General features: G+C 41.0%; 1 protein-coding gene across 1 annotated transcript in view; it reads left to right on the forward strand.

The window, feature by feature from the left end:
• The window catches only part of FRMPD1 (FERM and PDZ domain containing 1), a 52,169-nt gene extending 33,806 nt beyond the window's left edge, over window positions 1-18,363 (forward strand). The window contains exons 8-16 of the mRNA XM_058169994.1: window positions 846-971; window positions 2,376-2,495; window positions 4,148-4,284; window positions 4,867-4,993; window positions 7,152-7,247; window positions 12,368-12,550; window positions 12,633-12,780; window positions 13,413-14,201; window positions 15,117-18,363. Of these exons, the coding sequence (XP_058025977.1) occupies window positions 846-971; window positions 2,376-2,495; window positions 4,148-4,284; window positions 4,867-4,993; window positions 7,152-7,247; window positions 12,368-12,550; window positions 12,633-12,780; window positions 13,413-14,201; window positions 15,117-17,428 (4,038 nt within the window). The 3' untranslated portion in view covers window positions 17,429-18,363. The remainder of the gene's footprint in view (window positions 1-845; window positions 972-2,375; window positions 2,496-4,147; window positions 4,285-4,866; window positions 4,994-7,151; window positions 7,248-12,367; window positions 12,551-12,632; window positions 12,781-13,412; window positions 14,202-15,116) is intronic.
• The last annotated feature ends 298 nt before the right edge of the window (window positions 18,364-18,661 follow it).

The following is an 18,661-nucleotide window of genomic DNA, read 5'->3' on the forward strand; positions in this document are numbered from 1 at the left end:
TCATTGCAAATTTTATGATTATATTCTAATGCAGTGATGGCTAACCGGGCCCACTGGGCCATTGTGTGCCAAAAGCAGGGGGAGTGCAGGGGGGTCACATGTGTGTATGCCCCCACCCATAAGTCAATGCGCCCTGTCCCCGTGCATGCGCATGCGAACCCCCCTGCACTCCCCCCGATTTTGGCACTTGATGGCATGGTGGCCCCGGTGGGCCTGTTTTTCACCCTCCCCAGGCTCCAGAGGCTTTCTTGGAGCCTGGGGAGGGTGAAAACGGCCTTCCCCACTTCCCCAGAGGCCCTCCAGAGGCCAGAAAAAGGCCGGTTTCCTGATTTCCGGTCAACCCAGAAGGCCCGAAAATCAGCTGGCTGATGCACACTGGAGCTGAGCTAAGGCAATGCTTGCGTGCCCACAGATATAGCTCCATATGTCACCTGTGGCACGCGTACCATAGGTTCGCCATCATGGTTCTAATGTATGGTAATCCTTACTTAACTGTCAGAGAAATCAGTAGTACAAATTGTAATCCTCCATATCTGTATGCTGGATTGTATTCTGTTTTGATGCTAATCCATATAGGTATTTCTTTTTTCAAATTGTTGTCAGATTACATTGCAGTCAATAATGGGGGCTCTTTGTCAGTAAGCTACACTTACAAGATTGTGTGCCAAAGAATTCTTACATATTTGAATGGCTTCTCCATCATGGGTCAGATCTGCTGTACCTTCTGACGTGTGTACAATTATCTTTGTGAACAATTAAGCTCTCCAAGGACATCATTGTGTGGACCTAGATAATCTCTGCATGTTGTTGAAATTGTGATTTTTTTTTACACCCATAATTGGTAGGATATTGTTCTCACTTTGAAAGAAAAGCTATCCATTCAAAGCATTGAACATTTTGCCTTGGTTCTCGAAGAACAGTATAATGTGTTGAAGATGTATCTTCTGCATGACGATGAGCTCATTGGACGGGTGAGTTTCACTCTAGGACCTTTCTGTTGGTGGTGGACAAATTAATGAACTTTTGCCTGGGGATACTAACCAGTGCAGGGGGCTCACTTTGGCATTTTGTCTTCTGTGCTTTATAATGCATAGATTGGGAGAGTACGAACTCCAATTATCAACTCCTGTCAGCTTGGCCAGCATGGCTAGTGATCACAGAAATGGGATTTATAGAACAGTTTCATTAATAGAACCACAAGTCTCACACCTTCCAAAACAGAAATATGTATCCCTTTAAAATATATGGCTGATGGAAAATTAGGGCTATTGATTCAGAACATTGCACACTTGTAAACCTGTTTATGTAGCAGCAGCCTTATTGAAATAATCCCAGTTTTCATTTATTGGTCTATAACCGTAATAAGGATTTGATTTGATATGAATATCAGTTTTCCTGGTATCCACTTTCATTAACTCTTTTCAATACAGTGTTAACAACTATCAATTCGTTATTCAAAGTAAAATTTTAAACACCCTCTTAGAATTTGTATAATCTTATTACTAATGGTGGACCATAAATGTTTACTTAATACCACTTTGTTTTCTTTAAAGTACCATTGAATTGTACTGAAGTCATGCTGAAGTGGATTTAATATAAATTGCTTCCCTAATGAATCATCTTGAAATGAAAATAATACACTGATTGTCATACAAAATCTATTTCTTCAATTCTTTCTTCCAGAATGGCAAGCACTCACCTTGTTATAATAGTAGATACTGAATGATTGAGTGTTTTAAGATTTTTAGACAGGAATTTCCATCCTTTTGGTTTCTTTGATAAGATCTAGATAGATTAGATTTCCCCAAAGATTTGGGTGATCAAAAATCCCCCTCCATCCTTGACAACTCTATCTGAATTTTGAAGGTGACTTGTTCTGAGCAGCCATCTATCATTTTACCATCTGATCACAGATGCTCATTTTATGTAACTGCTTTCCAAAATTGTGTACACAGCCAAAATGAAAATCAAAATAGTGATGCTTGCTGGGTAATTTTGTTATCAGAAAGAGGAATGTTGGCAGTAGCATTCTGCTGATCACTCAAAACTTTATAACTCAAAACTTTTTATAATAAAATTCCTTTGCCTTCTGGAATTTTGCTAGAAATTATCCAAATTTGTCCGAGCAGCTATAAAGTACTTAATACCTTGTTTATCAAAATATCTTAGCAGATAATCACTAGACGCTGGTTTCCAATTCTAAGGACTTTTGTTATAGTGGTAGTCTGCTATAGACTGTCTATATACTGGTATCATCCATCCATCCATCCATCCATCCATCCATCCATCCATCCATCCATCCATCCATCCATCTATCTATCTATCTATCTATCTATCTATCTATCTATCTATCTATCATCTCTTCTTTGTTTCAGGTGGTTCAGAGAAAAGAGTCTCATGATTATCGATGCCTCTTCAGAGTTTGCTTTATCCCCAGAGATCCATTGCATCTCTTGCAGGAAGATCCAGTGGCTTTTGAATATCTCTATTTGCAGGTGATATGGGAATACACTATGAGCTTTTCTGACTTGGTTAGGTTTCATCAATAAATAGCATAAATCCAAGTATCACACAAGTTTATTCATCCATAATAATGTTGGTTCAGGAGGCTTTCCAGGCCCAAAATGGGGCACAGGGGAGGGGCTTTGCACGGCTCCCCCGCATCCCGTTTTGGCTTCCAGGTCGGTGCAGTAGACCTTCCAGGCTTGAAATGGGGCATGGGGGGGGCGTGTGCATGCTACCCCCGCGTATGCAGCCCGCCCCCTGCGAATGCATGCACGTATCCCCCACATGCGCCCCACATATGCGTGGCAGAGACCCAAAGACCAGCTGGCCAGTGGGAGGCGCGTATGCATGCACAGTGGAGCTGGGGTGACAGCTGGCATGCCCACAGAGAGGGCTCTGCGTGCCATCTGTGCACGCGTGCCATAGGTTCTCCATCACGGATCTATACTGTGAATCTTGTTAAATGCTTTCCACTTCAATGTTCCATTATCCTTGGATTCCGTTTCCACCCTATATTTTCAGTATCATCCTTTGCTTTTAACTGAATAAATGAAAAAAAGTATTTAAACAGCAAACTGAAAAGTCCAAGAAATTCTTCAGCAGTGACTGCTCTTTACTCTACTGTCAAAAAAGATAATGTTCTAACATGTTCCTTAAATGGAGCCTTACACAGAAATGTCCAGATATTACACCTACTCATATATACACATAGGCTGCAATCATGTTACACTAAAGTTTATGTAATGTGCTTATATTGTCTTACTGTATGAAATAAAATCACAGTTTTACAGCCTACAGTAGGTACTTGTTCGTGTGTTGATTGCCTAACATAATGTCCCAGTAGGAATATAATGGGTAGTTTATGGTTGCCAGAATTCCTCCTGCTTTGCTTAGCTATCTAACTCACAATGTTCTAAGTCAAAAGCAGCTAAATTGGAAAGAAAGCATATCAACAACTGGCAAAATAATAAGAATATTATTTTGATAATCTGCCAAATTTCCTTTGTTTTGTTAAACAAACTATGGTTAAAATAAACCATGGGTGAATATTATGTTTGAAAACAAATATAAACCTGTCTCTAAAACACACACCTACATATTCTATAATGTGAAATGTTAAAAGCTCAGCTATAAATATACCATATGAATAGTTTGATCATGCTCTTTCTGTCCTAATTACATAGAGAAAAAGTGGACTGAAAAATCTGGATTGGGTTGACATGTGCATGTCACATCCCACTTGATTTCTCATATCAACATAGGTGATGGAAGACAGAATAACAGAGTTAGAAGGGACCTTGGAGATCTCCCAGTCCTACCTCCTGCTCAAGCAGGAGATCATCTAACTTTCCAGACAAATGGCTCTCCAATCTCTTCTTAAAAACTGAATGTGGGTTTCCAGATACAGAAGTTACAAATTCTCTATCCCGCTAATGTGTGCATGTGTGAACCAGTCTCAAATTGTACATGACCCAAAGAAATTAATTAAACATTGGGCTTTGCAACCAACATAATTTCCAAATGGTCTAACAGTAGAAACCACTTCTTACAATAACAGGATTAGATTAAATCCTGTTTAATGTAGCCTGGTGCAAGTGTATGTCTCTTCTCTCCCCTTGTTAACCTGACCTGTCCATTTCAGAGCTGTAGTGACGTCCTTCAAGAAAGGTTTGCTGTTGAGATGAAATGCAGTGTCGCGTTACGGCTGGCGGCCTTGCACATCCAAGAACGGATAATCACCTGTGCTCAGCCACAGAAAGTCTCACTAAAGTATATTGAGTAAGTGAAAAAGTGTTCAGTTTGTAAAGTCTACTTGAAACTTCTTAAGGAAAATACAGGAGATTTTTTTAAAAAAACATTAAGACATTAAAGCAATAGCACTTAGACTTATATACCGCTTCATAGTGCTTTACAGCCCTTTCTAAGCGATTTACAGAGTCAGCATATTGCCCCCAACAATCTGGGTCCTCAATACCCACCTTGGAAGGATGGAAGGCTGAGTCAACCTTGAGTCTGGTGAGATTCAAACTGCCAAATTGCAGGCAGCCAGCAGTCAGAAATAGTCTGCAGTACTGCATTCTGACCATTGCACCACTGCGGCTCTTGAGCCAAGGAGTTCAAAGGTGATCTGTTAGATAGGTTGGTCTTTTACCTGAGTCGTTTGCATCATTTGCTCTCCTTGGCTGCCCACCTCAATGCCACTTTTGGTTTTGAAGGCTAGCAATTGCAAAAACCTACAATACATTGCAGTTGTGAACGTTAAATCCTTCTGTAACAATTCTAGGGTGGTGACTGCAAGTTCTGTCAGATGTTCATTTCAGGATAGTTTTTTTTTCCTCTCTTTTTTTCCTTATGCTGCAGGAAGGATTGGGGAATAGAAAATTTTATTTCTCCAACTCTACTCCGAAACATGAGAGGCAAAGACATCAAAAAAGCTATTAGTTTCCATATGAAGAGGAATCATCTTTTGCTGGACCCAAGGCAAAAGGTAAAGTGGCTTTAAGATACCTGGGAAGGTCACCTTCTAATTGTCTGTGAAGATTCTCAGTCATCCAGGTCATGATTGTCCCAAAGGTGCTTTTTCAAGAGGCAACTGGGCTTTCTGGTTTTTCTTTGAAGATGTTTCACTTCTCATCCATGATTTTTGGATGAGAAGCGAAACATCTTCAAAGAAAACCTCTTGAAGGTTGAGGTGCCTCTTGAAAAGCACCTTTGGGTAACCTTCTAATGGACCTGCCACTCTGCCATTCCTTGTTAGATCCTTTTTATTCCTGCATTTACTCTTATAGAACCTAATTTTTCCTTTCCCAAATACCAATACTTACTGTTGGAAAGCAAGGGGGCGCAGTGGCTTAGTGATTAAAAACATTAAGCTTGTTAGCTGGAAAGCTGACAGCCCAGGTTTGAGACCCGAGTGACACATGACGGGGTGAGCACCTATCTTTGCCCTAGCTCCTGCCCATCTAGCAGTTCGAAAGTATGCAAATGTGAATACATAAATAGGTACCACTTTGGTGGGAAGGTAACAGCATTCCATGTGCCTGAGCAAATAGTCATGCTAGCCACCTGACCACGGAAGTGTCTTCAGGCAACACTGGTTCCCTCGGCTAAGAAATAGAGATGAACACCACCCCCTAGAGTTGGACACAACTGGGGAAACCTTTACTGTTGGAAAGAATAAGGAAGAATAGGGAATGTATTTCTATAATAATAAAATCAGTTTTTTTATTAGTGGGACCAAGATGAAGGGCTAGAAGATGCTTCAGATGTTGGCACTGGGAGGGATTAGAAAATATTAGTGGTCAGTAGAGTATAAAATGAGGAGCTGTGTGGCTGTGTGTATAAATACAAATGATCTGGTCATTGACTAAAAATGGTGATTTGACCTCTCTGTGATCTTGATTAGAAAAAATAATGAGATGATAACACTTACGTTGCAAGAACACAATGATGGATCAGTGGGGAATTTTAGGATGTGCATATGCTGTCGGTAAAAAAGTAGGACAACTACCGATAAAGCTGGTTAATAATTGCCTATATTTGTGATTTGAATATGGTTTTGTATTTATTGGGACTCAACTAATCTCATATTTTACCGTATTGCTCAATGCTTGGGATAACATTATTAGTTAAAAGGAAACACAATATTTCTGTGCTAAATATTACTCTGTGATTCCTTCAGAAATACTGACTATTCCCAAGACAACACATAGTCCTCAGTGAACCCAATTGGAACCAGCAATTTGGTCACTAAATGAAGCAATCCCTAGGTGAAACTTCGGCTTATGATCTTACTTCAGCTTTCATTTTCTTTATGACCTGTGAAGATCATAAATGTCTTCACATAAGTCATAAAGTTACTTTTTCATCACTGTTGTAACTGTGAATGGTTGCTAAACGAGGCAGTCGGTAAACAAGAACAGCCTATATTTCTGATTCAGAGATGCCCTATAATATTGGTGGACAATTGAAACATTTGCCCCACTATTGTCCCAAGAAGGTCATAGTAGTAGCGTGCCATATCATTATTTACCCTAAATTTTATCGTATGAGAGTAATACTGTATAAGAGGCTGTGGACCTACCAATTATGACAGTGGTTCTCAACCTTCATAGTGCTGCAACCCCTTTAATACAATTCCCCACGATGTGGCGACCCCTTTAATACAATTCCCCATGAGGTGGCGACCCCAACCGTAAAATTATTTTCGTTTTGAATTTATCATGCCTGAAGCCATATTGGCTAGCGATCTGAACTGCTTGCGATTGCCTTGAGGATGGAGCCATTAAAGCGGAGACTCCTCCCCTATTAAGTTTATCACGCCTGAAGCCAGATTAGGCTAGCGATTGGGAGTGATTGCAGCTGGCTTGAGAGGGAGACATCAGAGCAAAGATTTCTCTCTTTTTTAATTCATCGCGCCTGAAGCCGAATTCGGCTAGCGATTTGAAGAGCCTGCAGCTGGCTTGTGGAGTCAACCATTGGAACGCGATTCTTCGACTCACAAGTATACTTCCCATATTTCCGATGGTCTTAGGCGACCCCTGGCAAATTATAATTCGACCCCCAATGGGGTCGCGACCCACAGATTGAGAACCGCTGAATTATGAAGATCTGATTGTGTTAACTTTGCTTTTCAACAATTACAGCACCTCCTTTCAGCAGCCCAAGTGCGGTTGTGTTACCTGCAGATTCTTGGAGACCTGAAACTCTATGGAGGGAAAGTCTTTAATGTCACGCTCATGGTAAATTTATGATGTCTAATAGAAAATAAAATATGTAGTTCAGAGCTGAACTGTTGGGTTCTTGGTGCTCTCTGATATTGGTTGCTTTCAGTAGTCCTACCTGAGACCAGCAGCTTTGCTGCTAAGCAAAGCAGTTGCTAACTGGGAAATCACATGACTGCAACTATGTTTTCCAGCTCAAAACTGACAAGATTAATCAATTTCACACTTTTGGCTTTTGTTTGCCTTCCAACTATTCCCCACCCTTTGTATTGCTGGAGTACCTGCTAATGTCTTGTACACATCAAAAGCAATGTGAGTGCCATGGGCACACTACATCAGCAACTTACTCTCTTGAAATCCGTTCCTCTCCAATCTTCTTCCTCTGCAGGGGGAGCAGATGGAAGGGGAAAAAAGCAAGTGATTTTCATTGGCAATCTCGTTTGCCTGATCCTTCCTGCTTTTCCCATAAGGAGAGATATTGGAGAGGAAGGGATCACAAGAGAATAAACTGTTTGATCTTCTACATATTGAAAGCAATGTAATCACACTGGAAGTCTGGGCCTGGAAGCCACAGGCATGCTATTCAAACAACTTACAGTACTGTCTTGAAATTTCTTCCTTTTCAATTTCTTCATTCTGCAATGCAGCAGGGGTGTTGAGGAAAAAAACAATTTCTGTAGGCAATCTCTTCTTTACCTCATACTTTCCTGCTGCCAGCACAATCTGCTTATTGTTTATATCTACACCCTAACATAATTAATCAAAGAAGAAAAAATAGGAGTCATGTACACCATTCAATATAAGGATTATTACAGCTACTATGTCGGCCAAATAGATGGCAGACTGCACCACAAACATCAAATGGCAGAAAGAAAACATGAACAGTGCCTTAATCTTGTAACACATAGACTATTCTGACCTAGGCTTCCTGATACACTAAAAAGCACACGATTAGTCCCTAAAACCCTCTTTTTATTTCAACGGCTGTGAATTATGTTTATCCCCAGCCCATAATGAGTCACAAATAGTTTGTAAAGAGTCCGACAGAGGTCTGCCACAGTCCTTCAGGATAAGGCTAATAAGCACCCACCTTTATCTCCCTTGACATGCTGCCAAAGACCTAACTGGCAATTAGCTTTGCAAGGCCACACGGAGAACAGAGTCAAAACAGAGCTTCAGAATTTAAACCGACCAGAACTAACAAAGAATAGAATAGAATAGAATAGAATTTTATTGGCCAAGTGTGATTGGACACACAAGGAATTTGTCTTGGTGCATATGCTCTCAGTGTACATAAAAGAAAAGATACGTTCATCAAGGTACAACATTTACAACACAATTGATGGTCAATATATCAATATCAATCAATATCAATCATAAGGATTGCCAGCAACAAGTTATAGTCATACAGTCATAAGTTGCTTCCTGCAAAGGTTCATGTGCCTTTGCTCCTCCTTTATGTCTTACGGGAGGGGCCAATCATCTCCAAGCCCTACTCTCAAGTCATCCCTTTTGTTTGAACTGTTCTTGCCTTCTGGCAGCTCTGCGCATGTGTGCACTGGGAACAGGCTCCCCCTGTTCCTCTGCCTCACTGATGTCCGACTCTGGAGGCAGGACATAACTCCCAGATGGCCCTGTCCCCCTCTCTGCATCTGACTCATCCGAGCCTTCCCCAGAGTCCAGGACTAGCCCATATTTCTCCCCAACCTCCTCACTGTCCGACTCTGCTGCCAGCTCCGCAGGCCACTGGTGGACCACAACATAGACAGACTTGACCATAGCTTATACTGATACACTATTAACATTTTAGAATGTTAGGGAATTCCTGGAATGTGGGATTCACACATATCAGTCATCAATAGACACACACATTCTATTTACATACTATTCAAAAGACACAATCAAAAGCCTAGAAAGGAAACAAGCAGTCTAGAACACATCCGGTTCCCAACAGCCAACACCCAGATAAGCAAAAAAACAGAACCAGATAAACATTCAGGGAAGAAATAACACCTTAATTAAGGAACCATCAAAAAGGAAGCCACACCCACACAAAGATTGGCAAGGCAAGGTGCTTAATATACATATATAAACAGCAGCGAACCCCACTCTCCTTTCCACTGATGGTGTTATCCAGCCTGATAATGAAATGTCTTCAAGAAAACATCTAAGCTCAAAAAATATCAAGGACCCAACAGTTGAGATTTATTTTTTATACAGCAAAATAGTATTTTTTTTTTTTACTGAATGTCTCAGCCTTTCCACCATTGCATTCAACTCTTCATGTTACAGGATGAAAGCTAGATCATCCCTGTGATTTAGGGGTATTTCTCAAGGTCATTGGGAATGTCATGATGCAAGGAAACAGTTTGAATCCTTTATATGAATTAGCTAGATGTGTCTTAAAATGACTTTTAAGACCCCTTGTCATCATTTGCACCTCTTATAGATTAAACAAGGCAGTTACTTGATGTTTATTGATTAGAATTGAACTGCTTGCCATATGAGCCGAAACAAAATTCAGTGATCAAATGCAGACATCACAGGTTGCAATAATGATGCAACGACACAACCTAGGGTGTGGCAGTGTTAAGTCATCTATCACTGCTCACATCAGAAGAAGTTCCCTGCTTCCAATGTGATGTACAGATACCATGAAAGAAAGAAAGGAGTGGCCCTTTTCTGAAACAAAGGATGGCATAGTAATTAATAAATTGAAGCAAGAGCGGGGAGCTGTCACTCTTAGTAATGCTATTGTTCAGCTATTACTTGAGGTATCTCTCTTACTTTCCTGACAGAGATCTGGTGAGTTTACAATAGGAGGGGGAGGGCCATCTTGAATTCATGGAGGGAAGGCAAGATGAAAATAAAATAGTGCTGGTGTAGATGTCTCAAATTTTACATCGATAAAAAATAAATGTTGCTAGTTCTATCTTATTGGATAGTCATTAGTAACGGGATGAAGTGGTCCTGTAGATGTAAAGCTTGTAGACCAAGAAGGGTTTTAAACTGTTAGCACCTCGAATTGTGCTGGCAACTAGAGAGGTGGTGACAGAGCAGACTTTGCTTAGCCTTGCGAGAATGTGGCCCAAGGTAAAACGATTGTCCATGGCTGTAGCACGTTTCAGAAACACTTTTTGCTGTTAATGTTTAATGTGTAGCAATAAACAATGCATGGGAGAAGATGCCCTTTGTGGTACACAAGGCCCAGTTATTTTAAGAGTTCTGAAATTTAATATCAGCATTAGAAATGTCAAGCCAAGTCTTTTCTGATTCTGACCTTGAAATAACCAGTAACCTGTTTTTCCTGAAATCCATGCATGACACTATTTCTGTTTTGCTTGACAAGGAAATAAATAGACCCTACATCCAGGGGTGGGCTTTAAAAATTTTAGCAAGAGGTTCTCTACCCAGTTGCTGGGTGGGCGTGGCCATGGTGGGCGTGGCCTAGTCAGCCTCCTGCACCATGGTGAGCGGGGTGTTTTTGCTCTCCCTGGGCTCTGGAGCCTTTCTTTGAGCCTCCAGGAAGGTGAAAACGGTCTCCCCAGGCTCCGGAGTCCTCTGGAAGCTGGAATGGGCCACGTGGGGACTCCTGGGAGAGGCGGGATGAGATAGGTGGGGCCAGTCAGGAGTGGGATTTGGGGGTTCTCCAAACTGCACAGTATTTTAGCTAGAGGCTCTCCCAAACCCCTGCGAACCCCCAGCAGCCCACCCCGCCTACATCTTTACATCATAATCATTTCTTCATCACCATTCAGAAAGGGGCCTGATGCTACATATAAATAGGCTGCTGGATGTTTGATGGTAAAAGGTTGAGTGCCTATATTTTGAGTCTCTGAATTCAACTGTTTATCCAATTAGTGTGTCTGTGTATAGATAACACATAAGATCAATCCAGAAAGGCCTACCATCAGAGACCTTGAGATGAAGCCACTGTTCTCTTCCACCCATTTGTTCCCAGGACCAGCCTTGACCCTCTCCTGCCAATTAACTGGTTGGCCACTCACCTTAAATGCTGTGAGCATTTCTCAGAGGCATAAATTGTGAGGGACCACAGCTTGATCACGTCTGTTAAATGAACTATGATCATCCAAAAATGTTCAGTCAGAAGCAATTATGTAGAAATAGTAATTTCCTGAATTGATCCATAATATAGAAAAACAGACCTCCTTCCATCATCCAGTGCTGGAGTTAATAAATGAAATAACTGAGTAATTTCCTGCTTTCCTCTCTACAGAATAGCATAAATGATGGCTAGTAAGTTTCATAAAATATTGAATTATTTTAAAGTGAGCTCAATTCCCATTTAGGTTTTTGTAATGCATTTGTAAACTTTTGGTTGCATTCATAAAACATAAACTATTATTTGTTTAACTTCATATTTCTGAATTAATGACAATTTCACACATCCTAAACATTTCTAAACCGTTGTTTAGTCAGCACAAATGTAAGTCACTATTTGAGAGAGAGGGACGAAGGGAGATTTCTCTTTAGGATCCAATTCTTTGCTGGGTATCTATCATTTCTTCTCAGCAGAAGCAAGAATATGAGAAAAGGTTAACTGTTAGCTAATAAAGAATACTATTAAAACAATTTCTGAAAAAGACCAGAAATGTCTACTTGAGACTAGAGCATATTTAAACATAATGATATGAAAGTTCAAATTGTGTTACTTCATTTTTGTGGGTTTCTTTACATGTCCAAATTATACTGTATAGATCGGGGTGAAATCTAGCAGGTTCTGACTGGTTCTGGAGAACCAGTAGCGGAAATTTTGAGTAGTTCGAAGAATCGGTAGCGGAAATTTTGAGTAGTTCAGAGAACCAGCTAATGCCACCTCTGGCTGGCCCCAGAGTGGGGTGGGAATTGAGATTTTGCAATATCCTTCCCCTGGAGTTGGGAGGGAATGGAGATTTTGCAGTATCCTTCCTCTGGAATGGGGAGGGAATGGGGATTTTGCAGTATCCTTTCCCTGCCACCCCCACCAAGCCACACCACGTCCATCAAGCCACACCCACAGAACCAGGGAGTAAAAAAATTGAATTTCACCACTGGTATAGATATTGTAGCCACTGAATACATGGGCATGAGTTTGTTCCTTTCTAAGTTTGGTCATAAGCTGCTTTCCCCCCATGAAGCTACAGGACAGAGAGACATGCATTGCCTTGCTGGTGGGAGCCAAATATGGAATCAGTCAAGTGGTTAATAGCAAACTCAACATCGTAACCTTGCTGGCGGAATTTGCTAACATAAGCAGACTGGAGCTCACTAAAGAATCTGACAAAGTAAGCATGGTGAAGATCTACCTCCAAGATATAAAGGTAAATATATTTCATATCAATTTCGATGCATTACTCTGTCAGGAACATTTCAGCTCATCATGTTTCCCATCTTCTATACAAGGTGCTCACTGTGCTGCTGGAATCCAACAGTGCCAAAGATCTGGCTTGTCTCATCAATGGTTACTATAGAATGTTTGTAGATTCAAGCAGCTCCATATTCATCTGGAAGGAGAGAAAACCTCAAATGCACCGGATTTCTGCTGAGGAAGGTAAAAAGCAAGTTTTTCATAAATAAGTAAAGGAGCGAGAGGAATGTTCCAAGCTCAGTAGTACACCTGTTGCTAGAAATACGTGCATATATTTAGCACACTAATGTCTCAGCGTGTTATGTATTCTTCTCTATACAGCTTTATTGCCCACTTTATTTATGTGGGGGCAAAAAAGCAAAAGGGTTCTTAGAAGCACCATTTGAGACGGTCATTGAGAGAGACCGAAAGGATGTGGGAGATGTTTCTGTCGCATTTGAATGTGAACTCATCTAATTTCAGGTGCACGAACCAACACCAGAGTTAATATTCAAGGCACAGTTCTCATAATTCCACATGCAATCAAAATTACCAGGCTTCCTATAGTTAAACCTGAGCCTACTTTTCCCCATCTAGATCCCCATAGTCTCCACATACCGAGACGGACGTTCAAAAACATCACTTAAGACAGTTGCTGTTATCCTTTGGGTGCTGCTGAGATCAGTATTCCAGATATGTACAGAGGAATCCTTTTTCATACTTAGCTGTACAGTCATCTTAAGGATCTTTTCAGGGAGGTTTTATTTCAACTGTGTTCTAAGTTTGCTTGGAAGGAAGGTGCAACTCCAAGGAAATTGTCTGTATGTGTTTTGCAGGATACGAATCTAGAACCTGCAGTGACTCTGAAGAATCTTCTGAGCCAGATTCCTCCTTGGACCGTTTCTCAGACACACATTCACCTAAGTACAGCAGTACTAGTCCCCCAATTGAGGAGGAAGGAGAGCAGCAAGAGCTGGAGCAAGAAAGGAAGGCCTTGGAGGCCAAAGAAATGAGTTTTTGCAATGGGTACAGCATCAGCGACAGCCTTTCAGAAGCCTCTGATTCAGCCAACACAGAAAGCAGGGGGCCGAAGTCCAGTGGCTCAAGTGACTCTCTGGATGCCTTGGAAGAAGATGATTTAGAAGCGTGCTCAGCAAGCAGGCTGGATATTTTTCAGTTTTCTAACTCTGCTCTTCAGAAATTGGCCAATAATGACAAGATGCTTTTCGGTGCGGATGGAGATGAGGAAAGCGGAACATCACAAGAAATTTTTTTTTCTTTCCTCCTGCCGCCTCTGGTATCCAGTCCGGGTCTTCCACAGCCAGAAGAGGAATCCAGAAAAGAAAACGGTGTGAGCATTCTAGAGTCCAAGTTGGCCCAAAGCAACGTCATGGACTACTACAGCCTCTGTGCCAACCTCTCTCCAGCCAGCAGTGGAGGGAAGAATACCCAGAGTGACAGTCCTGAAAGCTGCTCTTTGCAGGAGCCTGAAGACCATGAGAAAATCAGCGAGGGCCGGGCTCCTGTCTTTGTCTTGAGATCTCCCCCTGGCTTTGAAAAGATTAATTCAGATGATAACATCTGTGATGGAAACAAAAGGATGGCCCCAACAGAGCCACAAGCAGGTGAGTTAAAAGATAATCCCTGGAATATCTCCATTGTGGTATGAACCTTCCAAGGTCTTTTAAATAGGAGTGTTATTTTGACTGCTACCTTGGCAATCCTTGTTGGTCTCTTCCATATTTCACACCATTACTCATGGGGTCTCACATTCTCACACCTGGTAAGAGGAAGGAGGAGTGATGGCTATAGTAGCAATATGAGGCCCTTAAAATAATTAAAGCTGATTGAGTCGCTTATTGAAATCTAGCTGTTATTAGCTTTTCCTTTCATATTCAAAATATTACTCCTCATATCTGCCCAGTATTTTGTTTCCATTTAGGCATGGGTGCCTAAGGCTGAGAGTTAATGGCTATTCCACAAGACCTATTGCAAAGAAAATTCCAGTTCAGGGTTTCATATTATTACATTTCCTCTGATGTTTTTTTCTTTTAGTTGCTAAAAGAATCAATATAGGGAAATAAATTTATTTGTGTTCATGTAACTATAGGTGGTGGAATGATTGTGTGAGAATGTTTTAATGTAGTAAAAAAAAACGAGAAATGTACTACTACTACCTACTACCCTGTGGAAACAGGATTTCTCTAGTCTCTCTCAACTTTTCATCCCTTTGTGCTATAAAAAGATTACAAAAGTGGATGGAAGAGTATGATGGGTAAGTAGGTCTTCAACTCTGTTTGCAGTGGTGACGCTTTTGAGCTGGTTACAATAACTACTTTTCAGTGACAGATTGAGGGAGGCAGGACATTAGATAATGCCTAACATTTCCATAGTTTATTAGCTTGTAGAAAGAAAGGAATTGAATGCATCTTTAGACAGCTCACACGTATCATCAGCAACATAAATCTTTTCACAAACGACTTTTGAAATAGGACAGAAAAGTAATTTTCCATATTGATGGCCTCTTCTTTATTTTTTAGGTTCTGAAATTCTACCCCTACATCGTTCCTCAGAGTTACCATCTTGTGGCAGTTTGGATGAAAACATCCTGTCAAGGCAAAGCAGAAGGGTGAAATCCAGGCCAGAAAAAGACCCAACGTGTGCCAATAATTTGAGGAAAAGAAGGTCCTTCCTTGAGACAAATTATACTTCCCAAGTTAGTTTCCCCGAAGCTTCACCACATGCCCTGGAAACCAATGTTTGTTGCAGTAGAAATGCTATCATTTCAGGAGCTTCAAACCCCGCAGGTGACACTTTATTGAAAGAACCCAAGCAAATTCCCAATCTTCTTCAAGCCACACAGAAATCCCAGGTGGTCCAAAATTCAACCTCTTCATCTGACTCAACAGAAATGGGGCAGAATTCATCAGTACCCAATTCAGTCTTGAGCCTGGCCTCTGTGCAGGCAAGTAAAGGAAGCTCAGACTCAAATGATTGCTCTTTAAACTCTTTTTATATGCCCCCCCATCAGAGTCCACATTTAAGTACATCAGAAATTAATTTTCACCCGGAAGGTCTTGATCCCACTTGTGAAGAAAAAACGGAAAAGCTTACAGAAATAGCTAGACTGGTTCAGGGACATTGTGAAGTAAAAGCAAAGGGTTCCATAAAGCAAGCACTTGACAAAAAAACGAGTACAATCAAAGCTACGCCTCCAACAGGAATCAGTTATGTATTGATTGAGGAAATAATACACACTACCACCAAACCTTCAGGGTTTCAGAACAGCATCCAAGACAAACCTTTGTCTTTTACCCCAGTCTTGGACCTGGATTCTCTCCCTGCAGAGAAAGCTGAGAAACAGGAACAGGTTGTGTTAGATCCCTGCAAGAGAGTCAAAAGTGACTCCATCTTGTATGAATCCAGCCAGGCCCTTGGAGACTTAAAGCTTGAAGAAGGTATCAGCCAATTGTCAAATAAGGGTGCTACGCAGAAATCGGGAGATGAAAAACATCTGGGGATTTCAAATGTAACTGAACTATTTTTCAACTGCAGTAATACATCAGGCCAAATTTGCTGGCCAAATTTCAGTTCAGCAGCAGAAAATTCAAAAATCTGTCAACATGCAGATAATAAGTGCCAAGGAATTACTAGCCAAAATGGCCTGGGCGTTAATAATTTATCTTTAAAAGATGGTGTCATAAATCAAGTCCCAGCCCACTTATCAGCCATGAGTATGTCTCAGAATCTGTGCCAATCTACAGACATTGCTGGTGACTTTAAAACAGAGGGGAAAAACCTCACAGGAAATGCTCTCATTACAGATTATAAAAATAAGAGATCCCATTCACGAACGACTTCCTCAGAGGAGAACATAGAACAGAGCAAAAGTGATAATTCAGCTGGACAGAGTTACCCTTCATTTGACATTTTGCCGAAGGCTGCCAGACCCAGTGAGAAAAACTGTACTTCAGAGCTATCCTTTCTATCTTCTGACAATGCAACTGGAGGTGCAGTGGCATTCAGTGACACGGGTCTACCAGGTTTAGTGAATTCTGAGGAAACATTTACACCCAGACATAAACTGGAGAGGTGCAGCTGCCAGTTGTCTTATGCAAGCTGTTTCCATGGGGTAGAAAACGAAGCGGAATTAGATAGCATCAAACCCTTCGCAAGTAGCATTTCTGAAGGACCCTTAACAACTCCACCTTCAACAAGAAACCCACTGCCTTCAGATTTTAATCCCGCCAGGCACCGCCAAGAACATACTTATGTGAATAGGGGCCCCAGAGATTCTCAAAATTACAGTTACATCCCAGAATTGCCTATCAAAGAACTGAGCTATATGAAAGAAAAATGGTCTGTCTCACCATTTGACTTCTGCCATTTGTTAGGGGATGTAGTAGAGCTGAAGGAAATTTTACGGCGGTCTTCAGGAAACCGAAGAAAACATCCAGAGGACCAATGCGCTGCCCTTTTTTCAGAAAACGAGAATGCCTTGTATGTGGAATCACAGAGATTTTTAGATAATTGCCAGATGATTATCAAAGCACAAGGGCCTTCTCCTGAGACACCAATCATAGTTCAAAAGACCTTCCAAAACCTTCTCCAGTTGACGGAAGTATGCCTACAGTTCACAGACTGTGGCTATTGCAGTAGTGGGCACATAGACCTTAAAACCAACCTGAGGGATGTTTTATGTAGCTATCAACAGTTTTTGGAGGCATGTAGGCAAACTCATGAGAAGGATTACTCCAGCCTAAACTTAAAACTATGTGTGTGTCAATATACGGCCCTCACTGCTTCCCTTTTCTGCCTTATACAGCAGTTCAAAGCTTCATCCTGCACATGAGATGGATTTGCTAAGCTGTCTTTTCCTGCTTCTCCTTTCATTGCACTAACAGTACAACTATTGTTAAATTCATTATAAAGAGAATTAGCTATTTTGAAAACTTGCATATTTTTGTGACCCTCTGAGTTGGCCTCATAAATGTAACCCTGGGAGATTCTAATAAAAGCAGGGGATGTGTAAAAGAATGGCTTGAAGGAAAACTGAGGCAATTGTTTGGTTTCATTTGTCAATGGATATTAATACTCGAAGCTTGAATGAAGTCAAGGGAATAAGTCATTTCTCATAAAAGTCATAGACAGTATGCTAATTCACATCCAACTTTACTCTCCCATCCCTTTCCCCTTAAGTGAAGAAGACACGAGATTTATCTTTTCTGAAGGTCTTTTCAATATTAACTGCTGTGGATAAATACTACTTAAGAATAGCTCGAAGAGAATGCTGTAGGTCAAACTGGACAGATCTGCTGAACATATTATCTTACAATGTTAGCATGTGCCAAGTTGTGGAAATGTTGATCAAGGTTAAAAAAACCGTACCATAGGTATCTGTCTTTTGTGTGGGACTCTTCTTTTTGTGTTTTAAATAAATGCACCTGGAGTATGTTTCAAAGATACATTTAAAAAAAAAGATCCAGTGATGTGTAACTGATAAGATGCTGGACAAAATAGACCCTGATTCTTGTTTACCTAAGCCATGGAGGTTCACTTGGCAATTTTAGGCCACTGACTCTTTCAACCCAAACTGTCTGACACGCCAAGGGTCACAGGCAGTGAAGCATCACAGGCAGCGCAGTGGTATAATGGGCTGTGAGAATAACCTTGGGAAACAGGAAGAAGAGCTGATGCTTACATAATGGTCCTGCCTCCTGTTTCCCCAGGATTGTTTTCACAGCCCATTATAGGTGGTAGCAGTTTTTCTTCACCCAGTTGCTTTTACTTTCTATTTTAAAGGGATGCTCCCCTTTATAATAGAAGACAACTTTTGAACAGTATTTTCACCCAATTGCTGAATTTTTGTACTTACCAAAAATGGAAGTGATGCATCTCTTTATTATACCTAATTAATAAAGACCTAGTTAATTAGCAGGAAGTAAGCTCTACCATAGTGGCCTTGCTTCTGAGTGCCTATGCAGGCTAGCACTGCAGAGCATTTGATAATATCAAATATCCTGAATTTTAGAACACTCCTAATAACATAATTAGTCGACTCCGCTATGCTTGGAAGGGTAAATAA

Source organism: Ahaetulla prasina, chromosome 2, assembly GCF_028640845.1.
Source record: "Ahaetulla prasina isolate Xishuangbanna chromosome 2, ASM2864084v1, whole genome shotgun sequence".
Classification (NCBI taxonomy): domain Eukaryota; kingdom Metazoa; phylum Chordata; class Lepidosauria; order Squamata; family Colubridae; genus Ahaetulla; species Ahaetulla prasina.